A 22715-nucleotide genomic window follows, 5' to 3' on the forward strand; every position below is an offset into this window, starting at 1 on the left:
CGGAAATTTCTTTCCAAAAAATAACCGTCATATGTGGATAACCGCTGCAAGCCGAAAAAATTGTCCATCGGCCGCAAAATTTCTGTCCGCATGGTATTAATGGTCAACATATCATATTTTATAGAACTTATCACCAATTACATTTATTAACACATTAACCGAAAAACCGATAAAAATAGGGTAATCTTAAAATCAATTGAATGGTTCACTTTTTACAGTGGCGCAAGGTGAGGCGTGAAGAAATCAGATACTCATAAATCAGTTGACAAAGATTTAGTAAATCAAAACGGTAAGAGATGGATTATAACATGGAATAATCCGCCAAATATCTGGGAGGATGTTTTAAGAGAAAGTGAAGAACTAACAAATAATATTAAATTACTAATAGCAGAGAAAGAACATGCTCCTTCAACTGGGACATGTCATATACAATAATATTTCTGATTAAGTACAAATAAGTATAGACAAACTGTAAAGTCATGGTTACCAAGTATGTATATTAATATTGCTAAAGGGCCAGAAATAAATAATATTAAATATGGTTCAAAAACTGGTGTAGAAGTGTTGAAGATTGGTGAATCAGTAGAAACTGCAGCTACGAAAAACATAGTGGATAGAATCAAGAGAATGTTGGAGAATTCAGTAAATCTGAAATGGTAAGAATTTGAAGCTAAAAATGTCTATGATACGTTTCATCACTATAATAAATTAATGGAATGGAAGTTAAGAAAAATGAAGACATTGGAACCATGACATGGAGATTTTAAATTAAAAAATAAGTGGATCTGGGGACCAGCAGGAACAGGTAAGAGCACATGGGCCAGGAACCAAGCGTCAAGTTTAGATAGAGTTCATAAAACAAATCTAAACAAGTGGTTGGATTGGTTCCATCAGGAAGAAACTGAATGTGTCGTACTAGACGAAATGAACCCAAGTAAGAATGTTATTTGTGACCAACTGAAGGATTGGGGTGATAGATTCCCATTCACTGCTGTAGTGAAAGGTTCTGCAATGAATATTGAGTCTGGAAATTGGTTACTTATAATTACTAGTAATATTAGTATAAATGAATGTTTCCAAAATACTCAAGATCAAGAAGCTATACATAGAAGATCGAAAGAGTTGGAGATAAAATCAAAAGAGGAAATCCGCCTTCTATGTCAAATGGATAGATCAATTATAAAAAAGTAAAAAATTCATTTGACAATTTTTCCTTAAATTGTTTTTAAGATACCAAAAATTGACTGCATTTGACCAGGTTTGTTTATTATACGACAATTAGGCATTTAACACTTCGCTCGGTGTGTGGCCTCGCTCTACGGGCTCAGCTACAAAAATCATATATCCTAACATATGATATTATATATAATATAATATTATATAATATAGTGTTTTTATAAGATTTGTTTTAATTAGGATGATTTTAATTATTTTTATCATATCTGTCGAGGTTCCTGGGTTCCTAGAAGTTCCTAGGAACAACACATCGTTATGAAATTAAACCGCAACACGCAATTACGTGATTTTTAACAGAATATATTGTGACTATAATTTTTATATTTTATATATTACGCAACACTTATAAATCCTGACATAATGATAATATATATATATGTTGCTATATGCTTGTTGCTACAAAAATATATAATAATACCTATCCATATAGGAACTAGGCAATATAGACAAAATATATTATTATTTATGTTTGAAAAATATATAATAATATTTCTTCATCTAACGACCTATACATAATAATAATAATAATAATAATAATAATAATAATAATAATAATAATAATAATAATAATAATAATAATAATAATAATAATAATAATAATAATAATAATAATAATAATAATAATAATAATAATAATAATAATAATAATAATAATAATAATAATAATAATAATAATAATAATAATAATAATAATAATAATAATAATAATAATAATAATAATAATAATAATAATAATAATAATAATAATAATAATAATAATAATAATAATAATAATAATAATAATAATAATAATAATAATAATAATAATAATAATAATAATAATAATAATAATAATAATAATAATAATAATAATAATAATAATAATAATAATAATAATAATAATAATAATAATAATAATAATAATAATAATAATAATAATAATAATAATAATAATAATAATAATAATAATAATAATAATAATAATAATAATAATATTTTGTTGTAAAAATAATATGAATTTGTGTTCATATTGCTTACATCACAATCAAATACTGGGAAATTGTGGGAATAACCGCCAAAAAAGGGAAACAAAAGAGGAACAGTTGGCACACTCCCTTAGTCAGCTAGTAGCTAGGAAATTCATTAAATGCTATTCACTAATCTTCAATATATTGTGATTATTTGTAAATTATTTTCTATATTATCTATAAAAATACTGCCAAAACGTTTTTTTTAATCTCAAAGATCTTACTTTTAGGATTATTTCAATAATATTATATATATATATATATAAAATTATTATTATTATTGTTAATGTTTCTGAAAATTTCCAATTTTTACTTAACCACAAAATTCTTGTTTGTACAATAATTATTAAAACTAACAAAATCTTTATTATCCTATTTATATAAATTTTCAAGTTCTGCCAATCTAAGTGACATTATTGATACAGCTCTTTCCATTTCATTTATTCTTTCCGACACTTCCAGCACGAAGTTATTTGCTATTTTCAAAAAGTTTACTGCTTTTGTAGCATCGAATGTATCATCATAAATAAGCCTTGGAATCTCAACTTTCTTCCCCTTTGGCTCACTATGTTGTACTTTAATACGTGACGGAGTTGCCACTTTCTTTATGTTCCCATGCTGATATACTTCGTCTTTTTCTAATGGATCCGGTATTGAGTCATCCTCTTCTTCTTCATTCATAGCCATTAAGAGGAGTTTTTCTTCTTCCTCTTTTCTCTTTTTCTGTTGTTGCTTTAACTCGTGTTCTTTTTGTTTTTCTTCTTTGATTTTTTCTTGGTATCTTAGAAACTTTTCATACATTTCATGCATATGTTCAGTTTGGAAATGCTTTTGAAGTTTTTCACATAGAGTCGTTTTTCGAAATGTGCTAAGATCTTGTACAGTACATAAATTTAGAATGCGAACAATAATACGTAAGTTTTGAACTGATAAAAGATCTGAGATTACATTGATGTCATTGATTGCTTTAGGAAATAATTGATCAAAAAGAATAAATAATTTATTCTCAATTTGTTCAGGAGTGTTTTGCGTTCCGAATACTACATTGCTTTTAGTGCTTATAGATTTACGTGATTTTTTGAGAATTATTTTTGATGGTAAAGATTGTTGTAAAATTTGATTTTCTTGTGCTTTTTTGAAAGATTGTCTTGTTTCCTTTTTTGAAGATTGAGTATTATCTTGTGGAGGTTCTGCTGCTTTCTTCATCCAACCTTTCAATGCAGTAAACTATACAAAATATCATTTTTTCAAAATCGAAACTTTTGTTAACTAAATACCTTTATTAAAGAATTATAGTGCTTCTTTCTCATACTCTTCAAGAAGCTTAGAAATAACATACTCATTTGGATCAAATACAAATGATTTATCAATTTCTTCATCTTGACATTTCGATTGTGGAAGCTTCTTAAACACATAGAGATGTATCATCTGTTTTTCATTTGTTGGGTTGTTAAACTCTGAAGTTTTTAGAAGTTCCCAGTTAAGCTTATTTCCAATAAATACTGAATTTGTGATGTTTGGAACAAAAAGCCCACATGTTAAAACAACAAGGAGACCACTGGTTTTTAGCGTCCTGGAGCATTCAAGGATAGTTGAATGTGTGAGATCTTTATAATCATCAGCACATAAAATAGCATCAATTGTAGCTTTATCAAAAATAACATCAAAGAATTCATCTTCATAATTAAGTTTAGCACAGTCCATTTGCTCCCATATAAGATTTTTCTCGTTTGAATATTTTTCTTTCATTTTATCAATTACAGATTTTGAAATATCAATATTATAAATTGATTTGAAATAGTCTTTCATATCATAGGGCATGCTGGAATTTCCACATCCAATGTTTAGAACAATCTCCTTATTTTTGCATATATCTCCCAGTTTTTCATGAAGAAAATTCCAATCTAAATACCATTCATAATTTCCAGATGAAGCTTCATATACAGTTTCCCAGTATTCAGGGTTTCCAAAATCTGCTTTTTCATCCTCTTGCAAGAGTGATGTCATTTCTATTTTTTAATTGAATTGTTTACATTGCATCGTTGAAAGAAGAACTTCTTCTTCTTATCCTTGATTGTTATTTTACTATGGTTGAAATAAACATAAAACAGTCGCAACCTTCTTATTTTTTCTTTTGGAAACCATGTATTTTTGATTTGAAAAATTAGTCAATTACATTTTTTTTTATCATTTGTTATTCAGACAATTAATCCCAATAGCCATTAAATAAACCACGTAATTTGGGATTATTACTTCAACTTATTTCATTTTTGAAGTTGAATTTTTGGTCAAAAAAGTGACTTTTCATTGGCTGAATGGATTTTTTGAATTCCCTTTCAGACCAACTCAATGATGATGATTTCGATCCAATTGAGATCCTTAACAATGCATTTCCAGATGAATCTTCTTTAGAATTTCTTACAAAAATTTCTGATGAAATTACAAATGAAATTGATTTTGTTGAATCAGAAATAAAAAGCAACATAAGGCAATCATCTAAATCAGGTGAATCCACACGTTCTATTGTCGAAAATGTCAAAACGACAATTGATGACATTAATGAAAGAATCAATTTATTACAATCACAAGCTAATGAAACAGAATTTGTTGTAAAAGATGTTTGTGGTAGTATCCGTAAGTATGATTGTGCTAAACATAATCTTACTCAATCAATCACTGTTTATAAGCGGTTACAAATGGCAAGCACCGCAGTCACAGAATTAGAAATGATGTCAAAACAAAAAAACTACACAGAATGTGCTGATCGCCTTCTTGCTCTTACTACTCTTCTCGAGTTTTTCACAGATTTTGAAAAAAATGATATTCTCACAGATATTTATGACAAGTTTGAAAAGCTCAAGCGACAAATCCATAATCAACTGTCCAGTGACTTTGAGTCAAAACTTTTTGGTCAAACAGTTGATCCTGCAATTACCAATGCATGTAAAGCTGTTGATGCCTTTGGTCCCACGTATCGCACCGAAATCATCGAGATGTTCTGTACCCGTTTTTTAGATGGGTATTCTGAGACATTTTCCAATTCTAATCTTAGTGAAATTGATCGCCGCTATAATTGGCTTAAGCAACGAATTGACTTTTATAATCTCGAGTATGCTAAGATCTTTCCAGCCGAGTGGCGTGTTCGATATTATCTTTCACGCATTTTTTGTGTTGAGACTAAAATCCAAATTCGCGACCTTCTTGCGCGAAAGAAGCCAACGCTCAAAGAGTTCCAACATGGCTTTGAGCAAACGGCAAAGTTTGAGCATATGTTATCCGAATCATTTGGTAAAGATGAGTCCAATGAAAACAAAGAAGTTGTCTGGAAGCCAGCAACAGAGTTCATTGGAATTATTGGCGAAGCGTTTGCTAAACACACTGATTTATACATTTCGAGCGAAAGAGTACATCTTTCTAACCTTGTGACGAGAGCTAAAAACGCTCTAATCTCAAGGAAGAAAAGAGTTTTAATAGACTCCGATAATAAGTTGTTGAAAAGCGCAATAGAGTTAGTCCAAAGTATGAAAATATCAATCGAAAAATGCGGCGCTTTCTCTGTTGGCTCTGCGATTTTTGATTTGTTTTTTGTATTGAAAGATACAATTGTAAACTATACAAATGCTATCGGGGCGGTTATGCCTAACAAAATTCAATCGGACGCTGACTTACAATTAATGTGTATAATTTCCAATACAACGTTTTATTTTTCAACTGTTGTTGATGGATTAGCAGAAAGAATTGCAAAAGCAGTTAATGAAGATCAAAAGCCTTTAGTAAGAATTGATGATACAAAAGATCAATTATTAGATTCTGTAATTCGACAATTAAAAACTATATCGGCTGCAATCTGTGATGAAACAAAACCATTCTTAGACGCAATAATTTCTGGTACTTGGGAAACTGGCGACGAAAAAACAAATTTCAAATTTCCCTTTCAAATTTGTGCGGTCATTGAAAAAGTGGTGCCCACTATCAAAAAGTGGATTTGTGAGGAGAATTTTGCTTCTTTAAGAACAATATTTATTCCTGAATGGATATCCCAATATTTTAATGCAGCATTTAAATGTTCGATGCCATTAACTAATATTGGAACAGAAAGACTTTCAAAAGCTACAACTTCAATAAAGGCTGCAATGATCGAAAATTTTGCAGTCGGACTTAAAAACGAAGAATTACACAAACAGTTAATCATCAAAGAGTTCTACTTGGTGGAAAATGCATTAACTGTGATTGCAAGTCCCGAAGCAGCGATGGCATTAATATACATCGAATTGTTCAAGAAGCCGACGAAGGAACAGTTCATGATGATTGTTAAGTCTAAGGGATTGTCCAGTTCGACCGAGTCAAAGCTGGCGAGCAACTACGATGCGGCCATTAATAAAAAATAAATTGTTTTCTAATTCAAAGCACATGATTTGTTCTCACGAATTTATACGAATTATTACAGCATTTTTCAGGAGGGAAGGAAAATACGACAAATGGCTGCAACCAACAATTATCAATGCGGAATTTTCATGAATTTATAACAAATAAATTGGTGATGCTCTTATTTGCATTTATATTTCCTCTGCTGTTTTATTCCACAATACATTTCAAAAAGCAATTTCAAAAATTGCATAGCCAATGGTGAATTATATGCTAAGCTAAAAATCAGATATTTTAAAAGAAAATTATTTAAACATCACATTCATTTTTATCTTTTATGACAAAATCAGAATTTGTTTCGTTAGCTTTATATCTGCTGATTAGAAGTTCACAAGATAAAAATTATTTAAATAATTTCATTCATTTTTATTTATTAATTCAAATTTCTACATTCTATTGATTACTAGCGCTAAATTTCATTGCCAAATCCTTAATATAAGCAATTCTTCCTGGTTCGTTACCATTCTTCTTTTCGAATTCCAGCCATTTCTTCAGCGTCACTCTCATTCTATCTGCGGACAACTGTGTGTTAGCCAATCTATCATATATTGCTCTTGTGTGATTCACGTCGCCATATTTCGCTTCCATATCGATATAAACGCTCCAGAAGTCGTAAGACTTCGGCTTGTTTTGTAGCAATTGCTCGAACAACGTTCTTCCCAACTCCAAATTGTTAAATCGAAACTCGAGAATAGCGAACTTCTCCATGAACCTCCATTGCTTTGGTGACTTTTGGTCAGCGAATGATTGCAAACCTCTTTTATATTCATCCAACGCTTCTTGTTGTTTGTTTTCTTCCATCAAACAACGCAAGTAACGATTCCAAACCTTTAATGAACCTTTACATTGTTTTAATATTAATTTCCAAGCCTCATCAAAGAACTGTGGCTTATTTGCAGTAATAAATACACCGAAATGTATCCAAATATCCTTTTTCTTTGATGATTGTGCAGCCTTTTGTATTATTGGCTTAACTTCTTTCATAAAGTTTTCATTTGGTGTTGTTAATATAATTAAATTAATATATGTGATCCATATGTTATATTTCTCTTCTATATCACCAATTGGTAATTTATCAAGTGCACGTTCTGCTGTTTGTTTAGCTTCTTCTATTTGCCCATTTTCAAAATAGAATTCAATGAACTTAACCCAGAGATATGATGAGTTCGGTGCTGCAAATAATAATTGATTAAACTCTTCAACTGTTTTGGGTGCTGTAGGATTAAGTTGTTTAGCTTCAAGTTGTGTAATTTGTTCTTCAGTAAGTTTTTGTTTCTTAGGTATAACTATAGTTTCTTTGTCTTCATCATTATTATCATCAAATTCTAAATCAATTTCATTAAGTTGTGGTTCATCATCTGATTCTGTAACTTCTTCTTCAACTTCTTCATTCTTTTCTTCATCAACTTTCTGCGCTTCGATTAACTTAAGATTAATTCTTTTCTTTTCTGGATCTATAGCTTCTATTTCTACTAATGCTTTCGATCCAATAAATGTCGACCATTCTTCATATGAGAAATTCTCGAATTTACTATGATGAATTAAACCACTACATAAATGATAATCTAATAATGATACAAATACACCATTAGCATTTGCATTTGTAATAAATCCTTCAACTTTATCTCCAACTTTTAAGTCTTCAAATGTTAATACTTTTCCATCAATATCTGATTTCCTTGAAGTTAAAATCATCTTTTCACCATCCATTCGATCTATTTTCACACGAATAACACTACCGATTGGATATAAATCAGTTGGATTACGTAAAAATGAATCCGCAATACGATTCTTTGGTAATAATCCAGTAATGCCTGTATCGATTCTAACTAAGAAGAAATTATCATTATGTCTTACAACATAACCTTTTGTTACTAAACCTTCTTTAATTTCAATATTATTAAATTTACCTTCAAATGAAGATTGCTTTGTAGATACAAATTTAGATTTATTTGGTATAGGTATAACATCAATAATTTGTCCTACTTTAAAGTTTTTAAGTGGATTAAACTTATATTCATCTGTTACATCAATTATATCTAACTTACGTCTATCATTAATATCAAGTATTACTTCAGCATAATCACCTTGTTTAATTCGAATTACTTTAGCAAATGATATATTATTTTCATTATTAGGATCAATTAATGTCATTACTATATATTGATTAGTAATATCTTTAACCCAACCATTAACTTTATCACCAATTTTAAAGATTTCATTTGTGGGCTTAGATATAAAGTTACGATCACTATTTGATAATTGTAATATACTTAAACTACCATTAGTAAATGGAGTTAAACTTAATTTAACATAATCTTTCATTAATTTAGTTACAATACCTGTGATTTCTTGACCTACATGGAAATCTTCTAAATGTAATGGTTGACTTGTATCGATATTTAAATATAATGAATTTTGTCCTGTTATTAATGTACCTGTAACATTATCATTTTCTTGAATATCATCTGAAAGTTGTGACTTATGAACACGTGCAATTCTCATATCTTCTAATCTAACTATAGCATAAATATCTTCAACAGATTGAATCCTTCCATTAACAACACTTCCAATATTATTTTGGAAATGAAATGAAGGTATACCAATATAAATCATATCTTTTTGTTCAACAACTTTAATAGAAACATCAGAACCTATATGTATCGAACTTGTATAATCTTGTCGATTATTATAATTATTTAATGGTGCTAATATTATAATATTATTAAATTTGGTGATTAAAATTGGCTCACAAATAGCTAAAACTTTAGCTTGAATTGTTGAATCAATTTCTAAAATAGGATTATTCATTTCAAAATTATCTATTATTATAGTATTTGATAATACATCAACATATGCGACATTACAACTTTCACCTTTTTCAAGTTTAATTGGTGATATAGCATTCCAATCTTCTTGATATTTATATATAAACATATTACCAAATGGTTGTGCTTCTTCTTCAATAGTAATTTCATCACCAATTGAACAGATAGGTGATAATTCTCGGCAATCTTTCATAAAGTTATATAAAAATCGAGAACTTTCTCCAAATGATGAAGGTAATGTTATACCAACTTTACCTTTTTCATTCCTTTCTATTACCGCATGAACAGATTCACCAACTTCCATTTGAATATTATGTGCAAGTCCTGAAGCTCGACCGAAAAATGATATAAATGAACCACAGTTTTGTGTTCCACTTACATAACCAAAATATGATTCACCTACTTGAATTTCTTCATTCGATTTTGGTATTTCTTGAACTGTATCTCGAATACATCTCTTACGTGTAAGCATTGCTGGTGCCGAAATTCCTGGAAATCTTAATAATATACAATTATGTAATCTACGGCCAATTCTAAGGTTATTAAATATTCGTTTTGATAATTCAATATGATCCGCAAAATGTGTACTTGGGATTATTGCATTAAATGTACCATATTTAGAAGGTAACGTAACTTTCGCTGCATCTTCTGTAAATCCTGAAACAGTTACTGTAAGTTTTAATCCTAAAGTTAAAATCGATTCATCATCAGCTGTAACTGTACAATTAATTTTGTCGCCATCAATACTGATAACTCTTGTCTTAATAACATGTCCTTCTTGATAAAATTTGGCCGCATTTGTCCCCTTTTCTAATGGTAAATATGATGATGGAATCATACCAACAATATCATTATAAAACTCTACAAGTATTGCTGACTTATGTGCTTTTTTAACAATTGCATGTGTGAATTGTTTGCTCTCTAATAATTGATATGCATCTTCTAAACTCGTTATCTTTGGATATTGAGATTGAATAAGTTTTTCTTTGATCGCTATTTTAACTAGTCCTTTGTTAACTGATAAAACTATGGCATTAACTTTTACACCTTTCTTAAGTTCAATTAAATTATCACAATATGGTGGATTTGCTAATGCTGTTAAAAATGGTGAAAGCTTGGCAAATACTCCAAACTTTGGATGAACTTGTTCAACAATAACTTCATATGTTTCTCCAACTTTTACATCTTCAGAACAAAATACTTCTAAATTAATAATTTCCGGGTCGTCTGTTGCAAAAACTAAGTCGTCAATTGCCCGACGTTCTGTAATACGTATTAAATGTTTATCACCTGCTACTAATGTTGTCTCACTTTTTGTTTGGTTTATGCTTATAAACGCACGCACCGTATCGTTCAATATTCCGCATTCAATACCAACATTTGAACGGATACGTAAAACATTTGACTCTTCTATCGACCCAAGTCTGACATCAAAGCAAAGCGGTTTTTGACCGTTTACAATTGTAGGAACTGTACTCATCCAAAGAGTCTTTTGTGCTGGATCTATTAATAATGGACGTGCTTGAACATGATCTCCAGAACTTTGACCGGCCACCCAAGAAAATTTAGAACATATTCCTTGGAATGATCCACCAACTAAAATTTTTAATGCACCATTGTCAATGTTACTTTGTACAACAGAATCTATGACTGCAAAGGGACGAATGTAATCAAAGTTACACGTTTTCATATTTAATGTTGGAATGAAATTATCAACTTGAAAAAGTTCTACACGAACAAGAGTGGGAGAACTAACTGCTGTAATTCTAACAATAACGGGTCTGCCAATAAGGTATTCTTGACTTGTAGGAAGAAATCCCTCAATTACATCATTTCCAATATCAACCATATAGCCATGATCAACTCTAGATTTAATGGCGCCATACATTATACTGTCTTCTTCAATTTTAATACCTGTGTTAAGAAGCGAAGGTTTAACAGAAAGTTCAACAGGATGAGTTCCTTGAGAAAGAACAACAGCTGTAACAAAATCACCAAATTGATAAAAATCTTCGAGTGATGGTAATATTGGGCTTTGATTTTCTACGGCAAATTGCAATTTTTGAAGAAAATAATCGTTGATTTCTGTTAATAATAATACACCATGAAGTCCTCCTGGAAGATCCATGTAAACAACATCATCTTCAACAGAACGAACAGAACAGAGCGTAATACAGCCTTGATTATAATCAGATGCTTTCATTATTGAGGGGATTTTTGGTGAAAATTTTCTTGTGTGTTTTTGCTTCTTGGCTTTGTTTTTAAATCCAAAAACTTTCTTAGGGGTACTTCCAATTGTTATTTTTTGGCCATGGCCACGTGGAAGTGCTTCTTCCATTGTTTCTAAAATCTGTGGTCGTTGGGTAACTTGGCGTGCCCCGAAGCCGTTAAACCACTTTTTACTTGTTAAATGTGAGGTTAATTAACGTCTTTAAACGTTCGACTCACAATGTTTAGGGTGCTCCAATGAAAAAGAATTTTTTCTGTTTTCATGGAAGCTCAAAGAAAGATCAGAATCCTTCTTTCTAGCAGTATAGATGGCCAAGGAATCACAGCTATTATTGACAGGTATATTACAGGAAAATTCATCCCTTCATTTGATCCTACAATTTCCAATACTTTTAAACATACACAAGTTATTGATAAACAAGAATACAACCTTGAGATTACAGAAATTTGTGATTTTTATCATTGCAAACGTTTTGTGGATTATGATGGTTTTCTTATCGTGTGTTCATTTATTGAAAGAGAATCTTTTTTGGATATTCCCAAAATGTGTGAAACAATCAAAAATGCCAAAGCTTTAAAGCATGTACCTATTGTAGTAATTGCAAATAAGCTCGATTGTGAACCTCATCAAATCACAATATCTGAAATTAAGGAAATCATTAAAGATGAATCTATACCATTGTTTGAGACATCTGCACTAACAGGGCAGGGGATAAATGAAGCATTCGAAAAACTTACAAGGATGATACTTGGTCAAAATCCACAATTAAAAAAAGAAAATAAGAAAATGGAAAATAAACAAAAAAATGTTGGTGCAGATGCAGTTTGTATAATACAATAAAATACCACATAATCTTTTGATCAAAATTTTTAATAAATCTTTCATTAGTTACAAAAAATCGTAAATATTTTGAAATCGTAAATTTTATAAAATTTATGGTTAATATAAATTCATTGTTTAATATGTTTTTCTTTCTTTATTAAACAATAAATAAGCTTTCTATTAGAGAAATCACTGAAAATTTGAACTTAAATTTCACAGCAAAGTTAAATTTTTCACTCCAAGCAAAACGTTTATCTCTTACTAGACCACCCACTTGCTCGCTTGGAGCCAGAGAGCAAATTAGATTATATTTTTTGTCAAGCGCTAGCGTGTTTTCATATCACAAGAAAAATAGGGAAAACGTCTTTATTTTTTCAACGATGGATCTGATTTACTAATTACCACGATTTTCATGAAAGACTCTTAACTGGCCAACAAAGTGAAATGCTAAAAATCAACGTTTGAAATGTTATTGATAATTCAAAACCTCGTGCAAAGTAAACAAAGAACCCAAATACTTCACACGCTGGTTCCTTATCAGATGCAACCAGTGTAATTTTTATATGATACCAATAAGAAACCATTTAATATCTCAATTATTCATTGACGAATTTGGTTAACTCTTGTATTGATTCTTCACAATTTTCGATACGAATGGTAAGTTCATTTCATTTATCTTCTGAAGAAAAAGTAATTTTTCCAATACCTCTAAATCAATTCAATTTCACAAAAAGTGGTTAGAATGGGCATTCTAAATCTTCTCACTAGGAAATGCAAGAATGAAAAAGATTCTCATTTTCAGAAAGAATTAAATTATTACATTTTTTTAATGATGATTTAACAAATTACTAATAGAGAAAAATACAATTGGATCTATCAACTCAGGAGGATTATGTTTTATAGGAACCTCAAAAGTATTTCTGATTGATCTACAAGCGATCCTTTGCCCTGTTTCTACAAACTGACTTCTATTATTCGGGTTCAGTCCGATTGACTTTGCTTTTCTTACAATTGTATTCCACCTATTTTTCACGTTATTTTGTGTTCTATTTTGGAAAAAGCAAACAATAGATCCCCACTTTCTTCCATATTTTTGGAGGAGGTCAAAAAGCAACGCGTCTTCTTCTGGTGTCCATGCTGTCCGATTAACATCTGGTGATAAATAAGTAAACCATCTTTCTTTGCATTGTCGCGGTGTTCTTCCTGGCAAGTGATGTGAGATCAATTCCCAATCATTTGTTCCAAGATTATTAACGAGGTTTTGGAGGATTTGATCCTCTTTACTTGTGAATACATATCGATATTTCTTATGCCTTTGTTGTGGTGCTTGCTGAGATACAATATTCATCTTTAGAACGAAATGAACAATTTAAAAGTTTTCTTTACGAACACTTTTTTTGCACTGAATATGTTACAATCGAATTTTGGTGTTCTTTGAATTTTCTTTAGTGAAAAGACAAATTGTTTCAAAAACACTTTTTTTGAATTTTTATGTGAGTGTCCTGGTTCAAAAACCCTCAAAACTTAGAACCGTTTTGTTACATAAAAACATTGTTTGATTTATAAGACACGCGAAAGGTTTTCTTTACAAAATTTGCTTCATAAAACTTTAGTCATAAATATGAATGTTATAATGAAACCAAAATAAGAATTCAGGTTTACATAATCATAAGGATAAAAATTTGATTCTTAATGGGTATTTTAGCTGATTCCCTTTTAATGTAATAAATGTTTAATGTAACTAATTCCAATATATTTTTGATGGTATATGATATTAGCTAGTATTTTTTGAATGTAATTTAAAACCATTTGTAATTTAATTTCTTATTCATGAAGTAATTTTGTAATCTTTTCAACCATATGATGATCCTAATGTAATGCTTTGGATGTATTTTTGGGAGAAAAGAAGTACTTTTGCTTAAACATTAATATCAACGCTGCATAAAAAATAATTTAACAATTTCTTTAAATGATTCTGATTTATATAATATATTCTTTGTTATTTTGTTAGGTTAGTAGTGTGTGGCTAATTGTAAATAAGTTACAGTAAAATCTAGCAATAATTAATGTTTAAAATTTACTTCAAAAATAATATTCTTTGCTAATCAAATAAGATCTTTGTTTTTAGGTATATCTGCAAGAGGTACTTCAACTCCCAAAAAACATATTTTTTTCATCTTTTTTCATTTCATCTGTAAGCATTCCATGAATTATACAATAATTTAAATTTTAAAACAAAAAATTTTATTAACTCATGAAATATAATATTTAATCGATTTTTTCCAGTCATTCATGATTAATTTATGATGAATTAAATATTATATTGATTTGAGAACATAAAACCTACCAGGAAAAAAAAATCATTCAAATTTATCATTATTTTCTCCCATTTTTTTAAAATTGATGTAAAAAATTATATAACCAGGTGGTTTATTTTAGCACAACTTAGAATCGTTGTTTTATAAATTATTTAATTAAATTTTATTGAAAAATAAAAATATTTTATTACCTAAAAAGTGCTGTAATTATCAAAATATTCATTTTTTGCAATGAATAATAAAAATTAAAACATAGTAACCAACACAATCATATTTTTTTGTGTCATCGTATTATATATTGTACAATAATGAATTATTATTTTCATCGATAAAAATTAAATAATCGGGTATTTTTTTTTTAATATTTTTTTTTTAATATTTTTTCATTTTGATGATAACATAATATGTTGGAAATAGTATAAAAATAATTTTGTTTTATAACAAACTGTTGTTAAGAAATTTTCGTTTTTAAATTTTTAGAAAAAATTTCATCATTTTTTGAAAAATTCATTTTTTTGAGAAATATTTGACCAAAAAAAATTAGTCAATAGATTTTTAATGTAACCGAGCAAAAATTAAAATATTATATATCTTCTATTTATATTTAGATTTTTATTTAAATTCCACCGCTAGTTTTGTTTAAACTTGTGCTTCTTGATGAAACGATACATTTTGATAACACACTTTACTTTAGAAGCCTTGAAGGGTTTTAATATTCGAAAGGATTTTTAAAAATTTTAGAAAAAAGAGAAAAATTGATCTCGATCGAGATCTCAAAATTCAGCAGTCGAAATTGCCTAAAAATTTATATTTAAACTCAATACCCGAAGTTATCCATACAATTTGATTTTCAACGAAAAACTGTTGAGGAATTTAGAGTTGAAGTACCTTTTTTCTGCACAAGACTTTTTATTCAAACAGACTCATCAATTTTTTGAATGCTGCTTTAGTCGGCCAATTATAAAAGTGGCATTTTAATGGGATCGATCGGAGAAAATTATCAAAAAATTGCTGCAAATGTAAAAAGGCTTAATCCAAATACAACACTTGTAAGTGTAAGTAAGCTTAAGCCGATAGAAGACTTAAGGGAAGCATTTGAAGCTGGCTGTCGAGTTTTTGGAGAAAATTATGTCGACGAGTTGGTAGAAAAAGCACCACAACTTCCTGATGCAAAGTTCCATTTAATTGGTCACCTTCAAACAAACAAAGTTGCAAAAGTTTGTCGTATTCCAAATTTAGGCATGATAGAAACAATTGATAGTATTAAACTTGCTACTAAGGTTAATAATAGTTATGGATCAGGAAGAGGGCAATTAAGCATTATGGTTCAAGTTAATACATCTCAAGAGCCACAAAAACATGGAATACAAAGAGGATCTGAATTATTCGAACTTATCCGCTACATCACATCGAACTGTCCAAACCTTAAGTTCGAAGGTTTAATGACAATTGGCGAAACTGGTGAAAGCGAACGTGATTTCAATACTTTAATTGATATTCGAAAGGAATGTTCCCAAGAATTACAAATCCCATTAGAATCTATAAAGCTATCAATGGGAATGAGCGCCGATTATGAGCTTGCGTGCACCATGGGCGCTGATTATGTCCGTGTTGGCTCTTCAATTTTTGGTGCTCGTCCTCCAAAACAAACCCATCAATGAGGGGCGCCCTGAGTAAAATATAGAAATAATTGTAAAAAAGTGAATTTTTTAAAAAACAAGATTAAAGCAAATTAGGGTACAATACAGCATTAAACATGTTTTAAGGACATTGTAAGTGACTATCATATCAATAAGTAGCACTTATAAATAATATGCAATTATATTATTCAAATATTAAGAAATTATTACAGATTCATAAACAAAATTCGAAAAGCGATTCAGCAATAGTACTACCTCAAATAGAAACTATATTTAAACAATTACAAATTTTTTTTTTAGTCAGTAAGGTATCACCGATAATGTCTTCTGATATCTAAAAAATCAGGAACATTAATTTGATTATTTTTATTATCGTAAACATATTTTTTTTTTCTGAGATTTTATTTTGTGCCAATACAAAATTTGATTGAAATGTAGTCTTTGTCAATTATTTTTATTCAAAAGTGGTACTGGTTTTGATGTGTTATAACACATGGATTTCTCACAAATTTGTGATTTTACATTCGAATAACCGTTATGGGTGGATAATTCGACAAATGAATGAAAATATTGAGTTCCTTCGTTTATCCCCACTTCATGCCTATAAGCTCCAGAAAAGCGTTCAGAAAATACTAAGTCTCAAAGAGAACATTAAACATACAAAGCAAACATTCGAACAGTACACACAAGTAGGCCTTTCTTTATGTGATTGCATGAATAAACTGGCTGTTGCTTTTAAAGGCTACTCAAAGTATGAAAGCGATCCAGCTTTGACATCAATTCATGACCTTCTTATCAATTTTACAGAAACAATTAAAGATCATTATAATCAAGTTAATCAACAAATTATTTCACACCTTGATAAATTTGTTTCAGAGGACATTGAAAAGGCTGTCACACAAGGATCTAAAGCAGCTCATGAATTTGATAATCTTAATAAGTGTTTGGATAATTATTTTGTTCAAGCACCTAAAAAGAAGAAATCAACCATTGATTCCCAAGAAAAGATCATGAAGCTCATTGCAGAATTTTGGGATGCTGGTAAATCAGATTTTGAACTTAGTCGACAACTTGAGCTTGTTGAACGTAAGAAAATGATTGAAATTACTGCATCAGTATGTTTTTTTATGATATTCCCATTTTCATAAAAGAAATGGGAATGTCATTTTTTTATAAATTTCTAACACATAGTTTGTAGTATTTATGACATTGCTAGGAGTAACACATAAGCAATGCCTTGGCTATTATGATTCAGTCAAAGATTCATTTTCAACATTACAATCTGCATTACCTCAATCATCACGAGCAGTCCAACTTTTCAGCGAAAACTCCAACAAATTATCAGTTTCATTACAGGGGTATTATAAGATATATTGGAAACGCATTCATCAGAAATTCCCAGGAACAACCTCATTAGAACACGAAGGGTATTTATTCAAAAAAGGCTCATCCGGCTTCACCAAGAGTTGGCAAAAACGCTATTTTATTTGCAAGAACAAACAATTGTATTATTATCATGATGGAAAAGATACTCCTCAAGGGGTCTTAGATTTGTTATTAACAACAGTTAAGCCGGTTAATGATGGTGAACGTAAGTCCTGCTTTACAATTATCTCGCAAGAAAAAGTATATACGTTACAAGCATTATGTGATTATGACCGAGATGAATGGATAAAAGTTATACAAAACAACGTACAATATCTACTTGAACATGTTGGCGTTTCTGACTCTAAAGCCGAAAGTAATAATCAACAAATTATATCACCTTCAAACATCCCATGTAACAAAGTTTGTTGCGATTGCGGTGCACCAAATCCTTCGTGGTGTTGCATTAATTGGGGTACTTGCATATGTATACATTGTTCTGGTGTACATCGAAGTTTAACCACAACATTATCTAAAGTTCGTTCATTGACACTCGATCACTTGGACGAGCAAACGCTGAAACTGTTCGAAATTTTAGGTAATGAAAATGTGAATAAGATTCTTGAAGAAAATATTGGCGATGAGAAAATCGATCAGAATGCAAGCAAAGAGCAAAGAGAAGAATTCATTCGGAAGAAGTATATGGAAGGTGCATTTATGAACAAGAATGTCGAGAAAGTCGACCTGCGAAGCGCTATCAAAAACAACGACTACGCCAAAATTTATTTGGCAATTTGCCAGGGGCAGTTACAAAATCAATTGAATGGTTTCACTGATTTACATTACGCTGCGGCGGTTGGCGACGCATTGACTACTTTACTCGTTGCATACAATATACCGGTTGTGAACGTCATCGACGATGGATGGTCTGCTTTGTCTTATGCAACGTATTATCATAATGAACCTGCGGCCCAGGCTTTGCTGTTAGCAGGATGTGACCCTTCAGCTTCGCAAGCTCATCCCTATCAAATAGCTTTGAGTGCTCAAGATGAGAAAATGGCAGTGCTGTTCTTGCCGTATTGGCACGGCGACGATGAAGAGCCAGAGCAATTCACACCTCCAAACCCAGTGAATTAGCAACCGAAATAAATTATTAAACAATATTTCACCCGTGGAAATGTGAATTATTGAAAATACGAATCATTCTGTTTTGTAAACATATGTTGAAATTGAGTTGAGATAAAACAGAAATAAAAGTAGAAAGAACGTTCTTTCTACAAGTGTCATTTGGTAAGATGGAGCTCCCTGACATAACGCATCGACAATAAGGTGGATATCTGATAAGCAATTGTGGGTAGGCCACCAAATTCATCCAATCTTAATCCTATCGAAAACATATGGGCAATAATGAAAAGAAAAATCAAAAAATATGAATGGGTAACTTGAGAAAATTTAATCAGCGTTAAATAGATTTGGTATTACTTTGATGAAAAGACAATAGATGTACTCTCATCTGATTTTATTATAAGTTGTGTACTTGTGAGAGATCTTGGATGAGAAAGTGCTTCCTAGTGCCTCTCCAGCCACGTTATAATGGTAAAATATAAAATTTGGAAAATTAATGAGATCGAAATATTATGTGAACTTAATCAGAGCTTGGAAGCAAGTGGAAACTGATAGGGGAAGGCATTTGGAGAGACAAAAATTTCGTTGTAACTCATTTCAAGAATCTAAGTCAAAGAATTCATAACGAAAGATTGAGAAAAACTGTTTTTCTCTTCCAAGTATCAAACAATTTAGCCTCCTTGTTTATTTATTATTATAAGGGCTGGTACGAACCGTCTTAGTTATTTTATATAAGCATTCAATCATCTAGGTATGCATCATCCATTTTGTAACAAAACTTTAATCCTTCAATTTTTTTCACTTGTGTAAACTCGTCGCCTCTGTTCTTTTGTGGAAACATCACAATGGAATCATGCAACATTGGAGAGATAACAAGTACTAATGGGAATTGAATATGTAGAAAAAGAGAAGGTTTGAAATAACTCGTTTCTTTGAAAATTCATAACATCGAATACAGTGCAACATATATAACAAAGGTTAACAAATATCTGCAATTTAATAAAAAATATTGACAAACATTCTGTTATCAATGAAAGCGAAAAAATTATACTTAAATTGAATCAAAAAATGTCTGAGATGAAATATCACTCAATATATCAGATAATATCAGATATAATGATTGACAAATTTGGGAAAAATGTATGCTTAGTTACATTCCATGTGATTTATAGTCAACCAGAACTTAAGGTTGTTGTTGAAGAACGTATGTAAGATGATAGAGATTTTTGTCAAGAGAAATTAACGGTTTTGGTCGATTAAAAACCATTCAAAAATTTCGTTTTTGAAATTGTGATAAGAAGAATATAAATAAACTGATGTTCAAAAATGGAGACTATGGGTAAAAAAGGGTAAATTTAACAAATTCATAAGTTTATACAATTGACATTAAAAGAATGGGAAATGAACAAAGCCTTGATGCAGGTGCAAATGTTTTTGTTAATAGCGAAAATTAGATAAAGGAAATCATAAATCCTGAAGAAAATTTTATCCCAATTTATCAGGATATATGGAAAAACATAGGTAAGGAAATCATTAACAGACTTGTAAATGATTTTATTCGTCGATGTAAATAAATATCAGGAAAAAATTTCAAGCCATCGAAATTCTGTCAGAGAAAAAGATAAAGTTGGCACAGCTAACATGAGATTTTGGAAGAAGGATCAAGACGAAACTCTATAAAAATAGCACAGAGAATTTAGCGTTCAATGGAAAAAAATTGGATCAGAGATCAATAGAAGTGGAACAGAAATTAAAAACAGGTATCATTTTTCTGCGCAGGTCGAAGCGAATTATCATCTGCATTCCCATACTTGGTTTCCTCCAATCGATGGAAATTTAATCATGGATCCGATCTTCAAAGATTGGCAACCAACATGGACATTGTAACAGAGGCCTATGATTTAGAAGAAATTTAGGTAATTTATGTTGTATTTTAGCCCGATTTGCTGAGATATAATGACCATTGTTCAAAAATGGAGACTGTTTTTGAATAGTTTACAAAAACATTTCAATAAAGGAGTCCGTTACTTCCCTTCAAATTTACATAGAAAAAGTGACTTCATTACAAAAGTATTCTCCATTTTTGTACATCAGTTTATTGTCCCTATTGACTTAGTTCTAACCCCTGTATGATGAATGGTGCTCCCGGATTTGAAAAGAATTGAACGTATCGGATTTTTCGATTTTGTAAACCATGCAAATAAAACATGTTTTTCGATGCATATTCAATTTTTTTCGTGTTTGTGAGAAAATATTTGGCCTATTCAATTGTGCTTCAATATAAATATTTATGCTTAAAATATTGCATGGAAATAAAAATGACAAAAGAAAAAATTCTATGATACTTTCAATTTTCTGTTATAATGTCAAAATATTCTCTGAAATAATTGCAATCCGAAAATTCTACTAAGAAAACAGTATAAAAATTAAAATGATTAAAATTTAAAGTATGAATAATTGTAGTATGAAATTTAACTATAGTTATAGTGATAATGAGTTGAGATATAACGAGTTTATTCAAAAAAAAAAAAAAAAAAAAAAATCAATATCATATCAATAAAAAAAAATTGAAATTTTGTGTTCACTTATCTGTAAAGATTTCTCCATATGAAATCGAATGATATATTGTGATTATATCTATAACAGAACTAGTGAAGATATAAACTCAAATTTTCATGATAATTATACGTATGTTTTCTCATCCACTTCTTGGCAGCTGCCCACATTGACTCAATTTTTTAAGATCAAGAAACCAAGCCAATCGAAGGTTCCTGGAATGCATTGATAACTACTTCATTGATCTTGCGTGTATGATCAATGGATTACCTGCAGATCTGATAGCCAATTTGGACGAAATGGAAGTATATGATCTAGGGTTGACTCCTGATAAAGTCATAATCATGTACCAAAAAGGTTTTGTTGATGTTTTATGTTTTATTTATTGAGCCACAAATGTATTCTTTCCTGAGATAATTGATAGGATCAAAAGACACACTGGCCGAGATCCATCTTTTGGTAAGTCTGCTGTTATCATTCTAGATGGATTGAAACAGCATTTCACAGACTTTTTTGAAGATGAGTGTTTTGCTATGAATGTTGATTTAGCAATAATTTCCCCACACTCAAGTGACCAAGTTCAACCCCTCGATCTGATCTTATTTGCAGTTGCTAAAACAGATGTAAGAAGAATTAAAAATGACAACGAATTAAGCTTACAATCAAATGATATCATGAGATTATTTACTGCTATACAAACTGCATCAACAACACGCATTGAACGAATGAGCTGTTCATTTCAACGTGCTGGTATTATTACAGAATATGATAGTGAAGAATTATTAGTATCATTAGTTATTACCCTTGATACAAAGGTGAGACATTACCACAGTACAATAAATTCAAACAAAACAAGGATAAACTTACTTGAGTCAATATCATTCATCGAATCAGATGATTTTATAAGAAGGTTTGAGGAAGAAAATGAATCATAAATTAAAAAATATTTTCACAATTTTAATCAAATCATTTTTTAATCTAAAATGCCCATAATTGTGTTTATTGTTTAATTTCTAATGATGAAATTTCAGATTAACTATTTATGAATCCTTAAGATTTTTTGAAAATTGATACTGATCTAATTAAGCATAACACTCTCAAGTTATTCTGACATGTTAAAAACTCAGGATGACATATTTTTCTGGTGCCAACAGGTATTTTTT

General features: G+C 30.1%; 6 protein-coding genes across 6 annotated transcripts; 3 read left to right on the forward strand and 3 right to left on the reverse strand.

Moving 5' to 3' along the window:
- Window positions 1-2615: 2615 nt before the first annotated feature.
- On the reverse strand, window positions 2616-3449 carry GO595_001682 (uncharacterized protein; the record flags this gene model as incomplete). Its single annotated transcript, XM_067914507.1, has 1 exon — window positions 2616-3449. One exon carries the CDS (start codon window positions 3447-3449, stop codon window positions 2616-2618), a length of 834 nt encoding a protein of 277 aa, XP_067778258.1.
- An 84-nt stretch (window positions 3450-3533) lies between these two features.
- Window positions 3534-3947, reverse strand: GO595_001683 (Phosphoethanolamine N-methyltransferase-related protein; the record flags this gene model as incomplete). Its single annotated transcript, XM_067914508.1, has 1 exon — window positions 3534-3947. The coding sequence occupies one exon, from the start codon at window positions 3945-3947 to the stop codon at window positions 3534-3536; it is 414 nt and encodes a 137-aa protein (XP_067778259.1).
- A 611-nt stretch (window positions 3948-4558) lies between these two features.
- GO595_001684 (vacuolar protein sorting-associated protein 53 A) lies at window positions 4559-6631 on the forward strand (the record flags this gene model as incomplete). The annotated part of the gene is made up of 1 exon (XM_067914509.1): window positions 4559-6631. The coding sequence occupies one exon, from the start codon at window positions 4559-4561 to the stop codon at window positions 6629-6631; it is 2073 nt and encodes a 690-aa protein (XP_067778260.1).
- Window positions 6632-7061: 430 nt separating this feature from the next.
- GO595_001685 (rRNA biogenesis protein RRP5) lies at window positions 7062-11834 on the reverse strand (the record flags this gene model as incomplete). The annotated part of the gene is made up of 1 exon (XM_067914510.1): window positions 7062-11834. The coding sequence occupies one exon, from the start codon at window positions 11832-11834 to the stop codon at window positions 7062-7064; it is 4773 nt and encodes a 1590-aa protein (XP_067778261.1).
- Window positions 11835-15843: 4009 nt separating this feature from the next.
- Window positions 15844-16527, forward strand: GO595_001686 (pyridoxal phosphate homeostasis protein-like; the record flags this gene model as incomplete). The annotated part of the gene is made up of 1 exon (XM_067914511.1): window positions 15844-16527. One exon carries the CDS (start codon window positions 15844-15846, stop codon window positions 16525-16527), a length of 684 nt encoding a protein of 227 aa, XP_067778262.1.
- A 536-nt stretch (window positions 16528-17063) lies between these two features.
- Window positions 17064-19008, forward strand: GO595_001687 (ARF GAP-like zinc finger-containing protein; the record flags this gene model as incomplete). The annotated part of the gene is made up of 2 exons (XM_067914512.1): window positions 17064-17592; window positions 17723-19008. 2 exons carry the CDS (start codon window positions 17064-17066, stop codon window positions 19006-19008), a joined length of 1815 nt encoding a protein of 604 aa, XP_067778263.1.
- Between the last annotated feature and the right edge of the window lie 3707 nt (window positions 19009-22715).

This window comes from Histomonas meleagridis, assembly GCF_020186115.1.
Source record: "Histomonas meleagridis strain 2922-C6/04-10x chromosome Unknown contig_146, whole genome shotgun sequence".
In the NCBI taxonomy this organism is placed as follows: Eukaryota; Parabasalia; order Tritrichomonadida; family Dientamoebidae; genus Histomonas; species Histomonas meleagridis.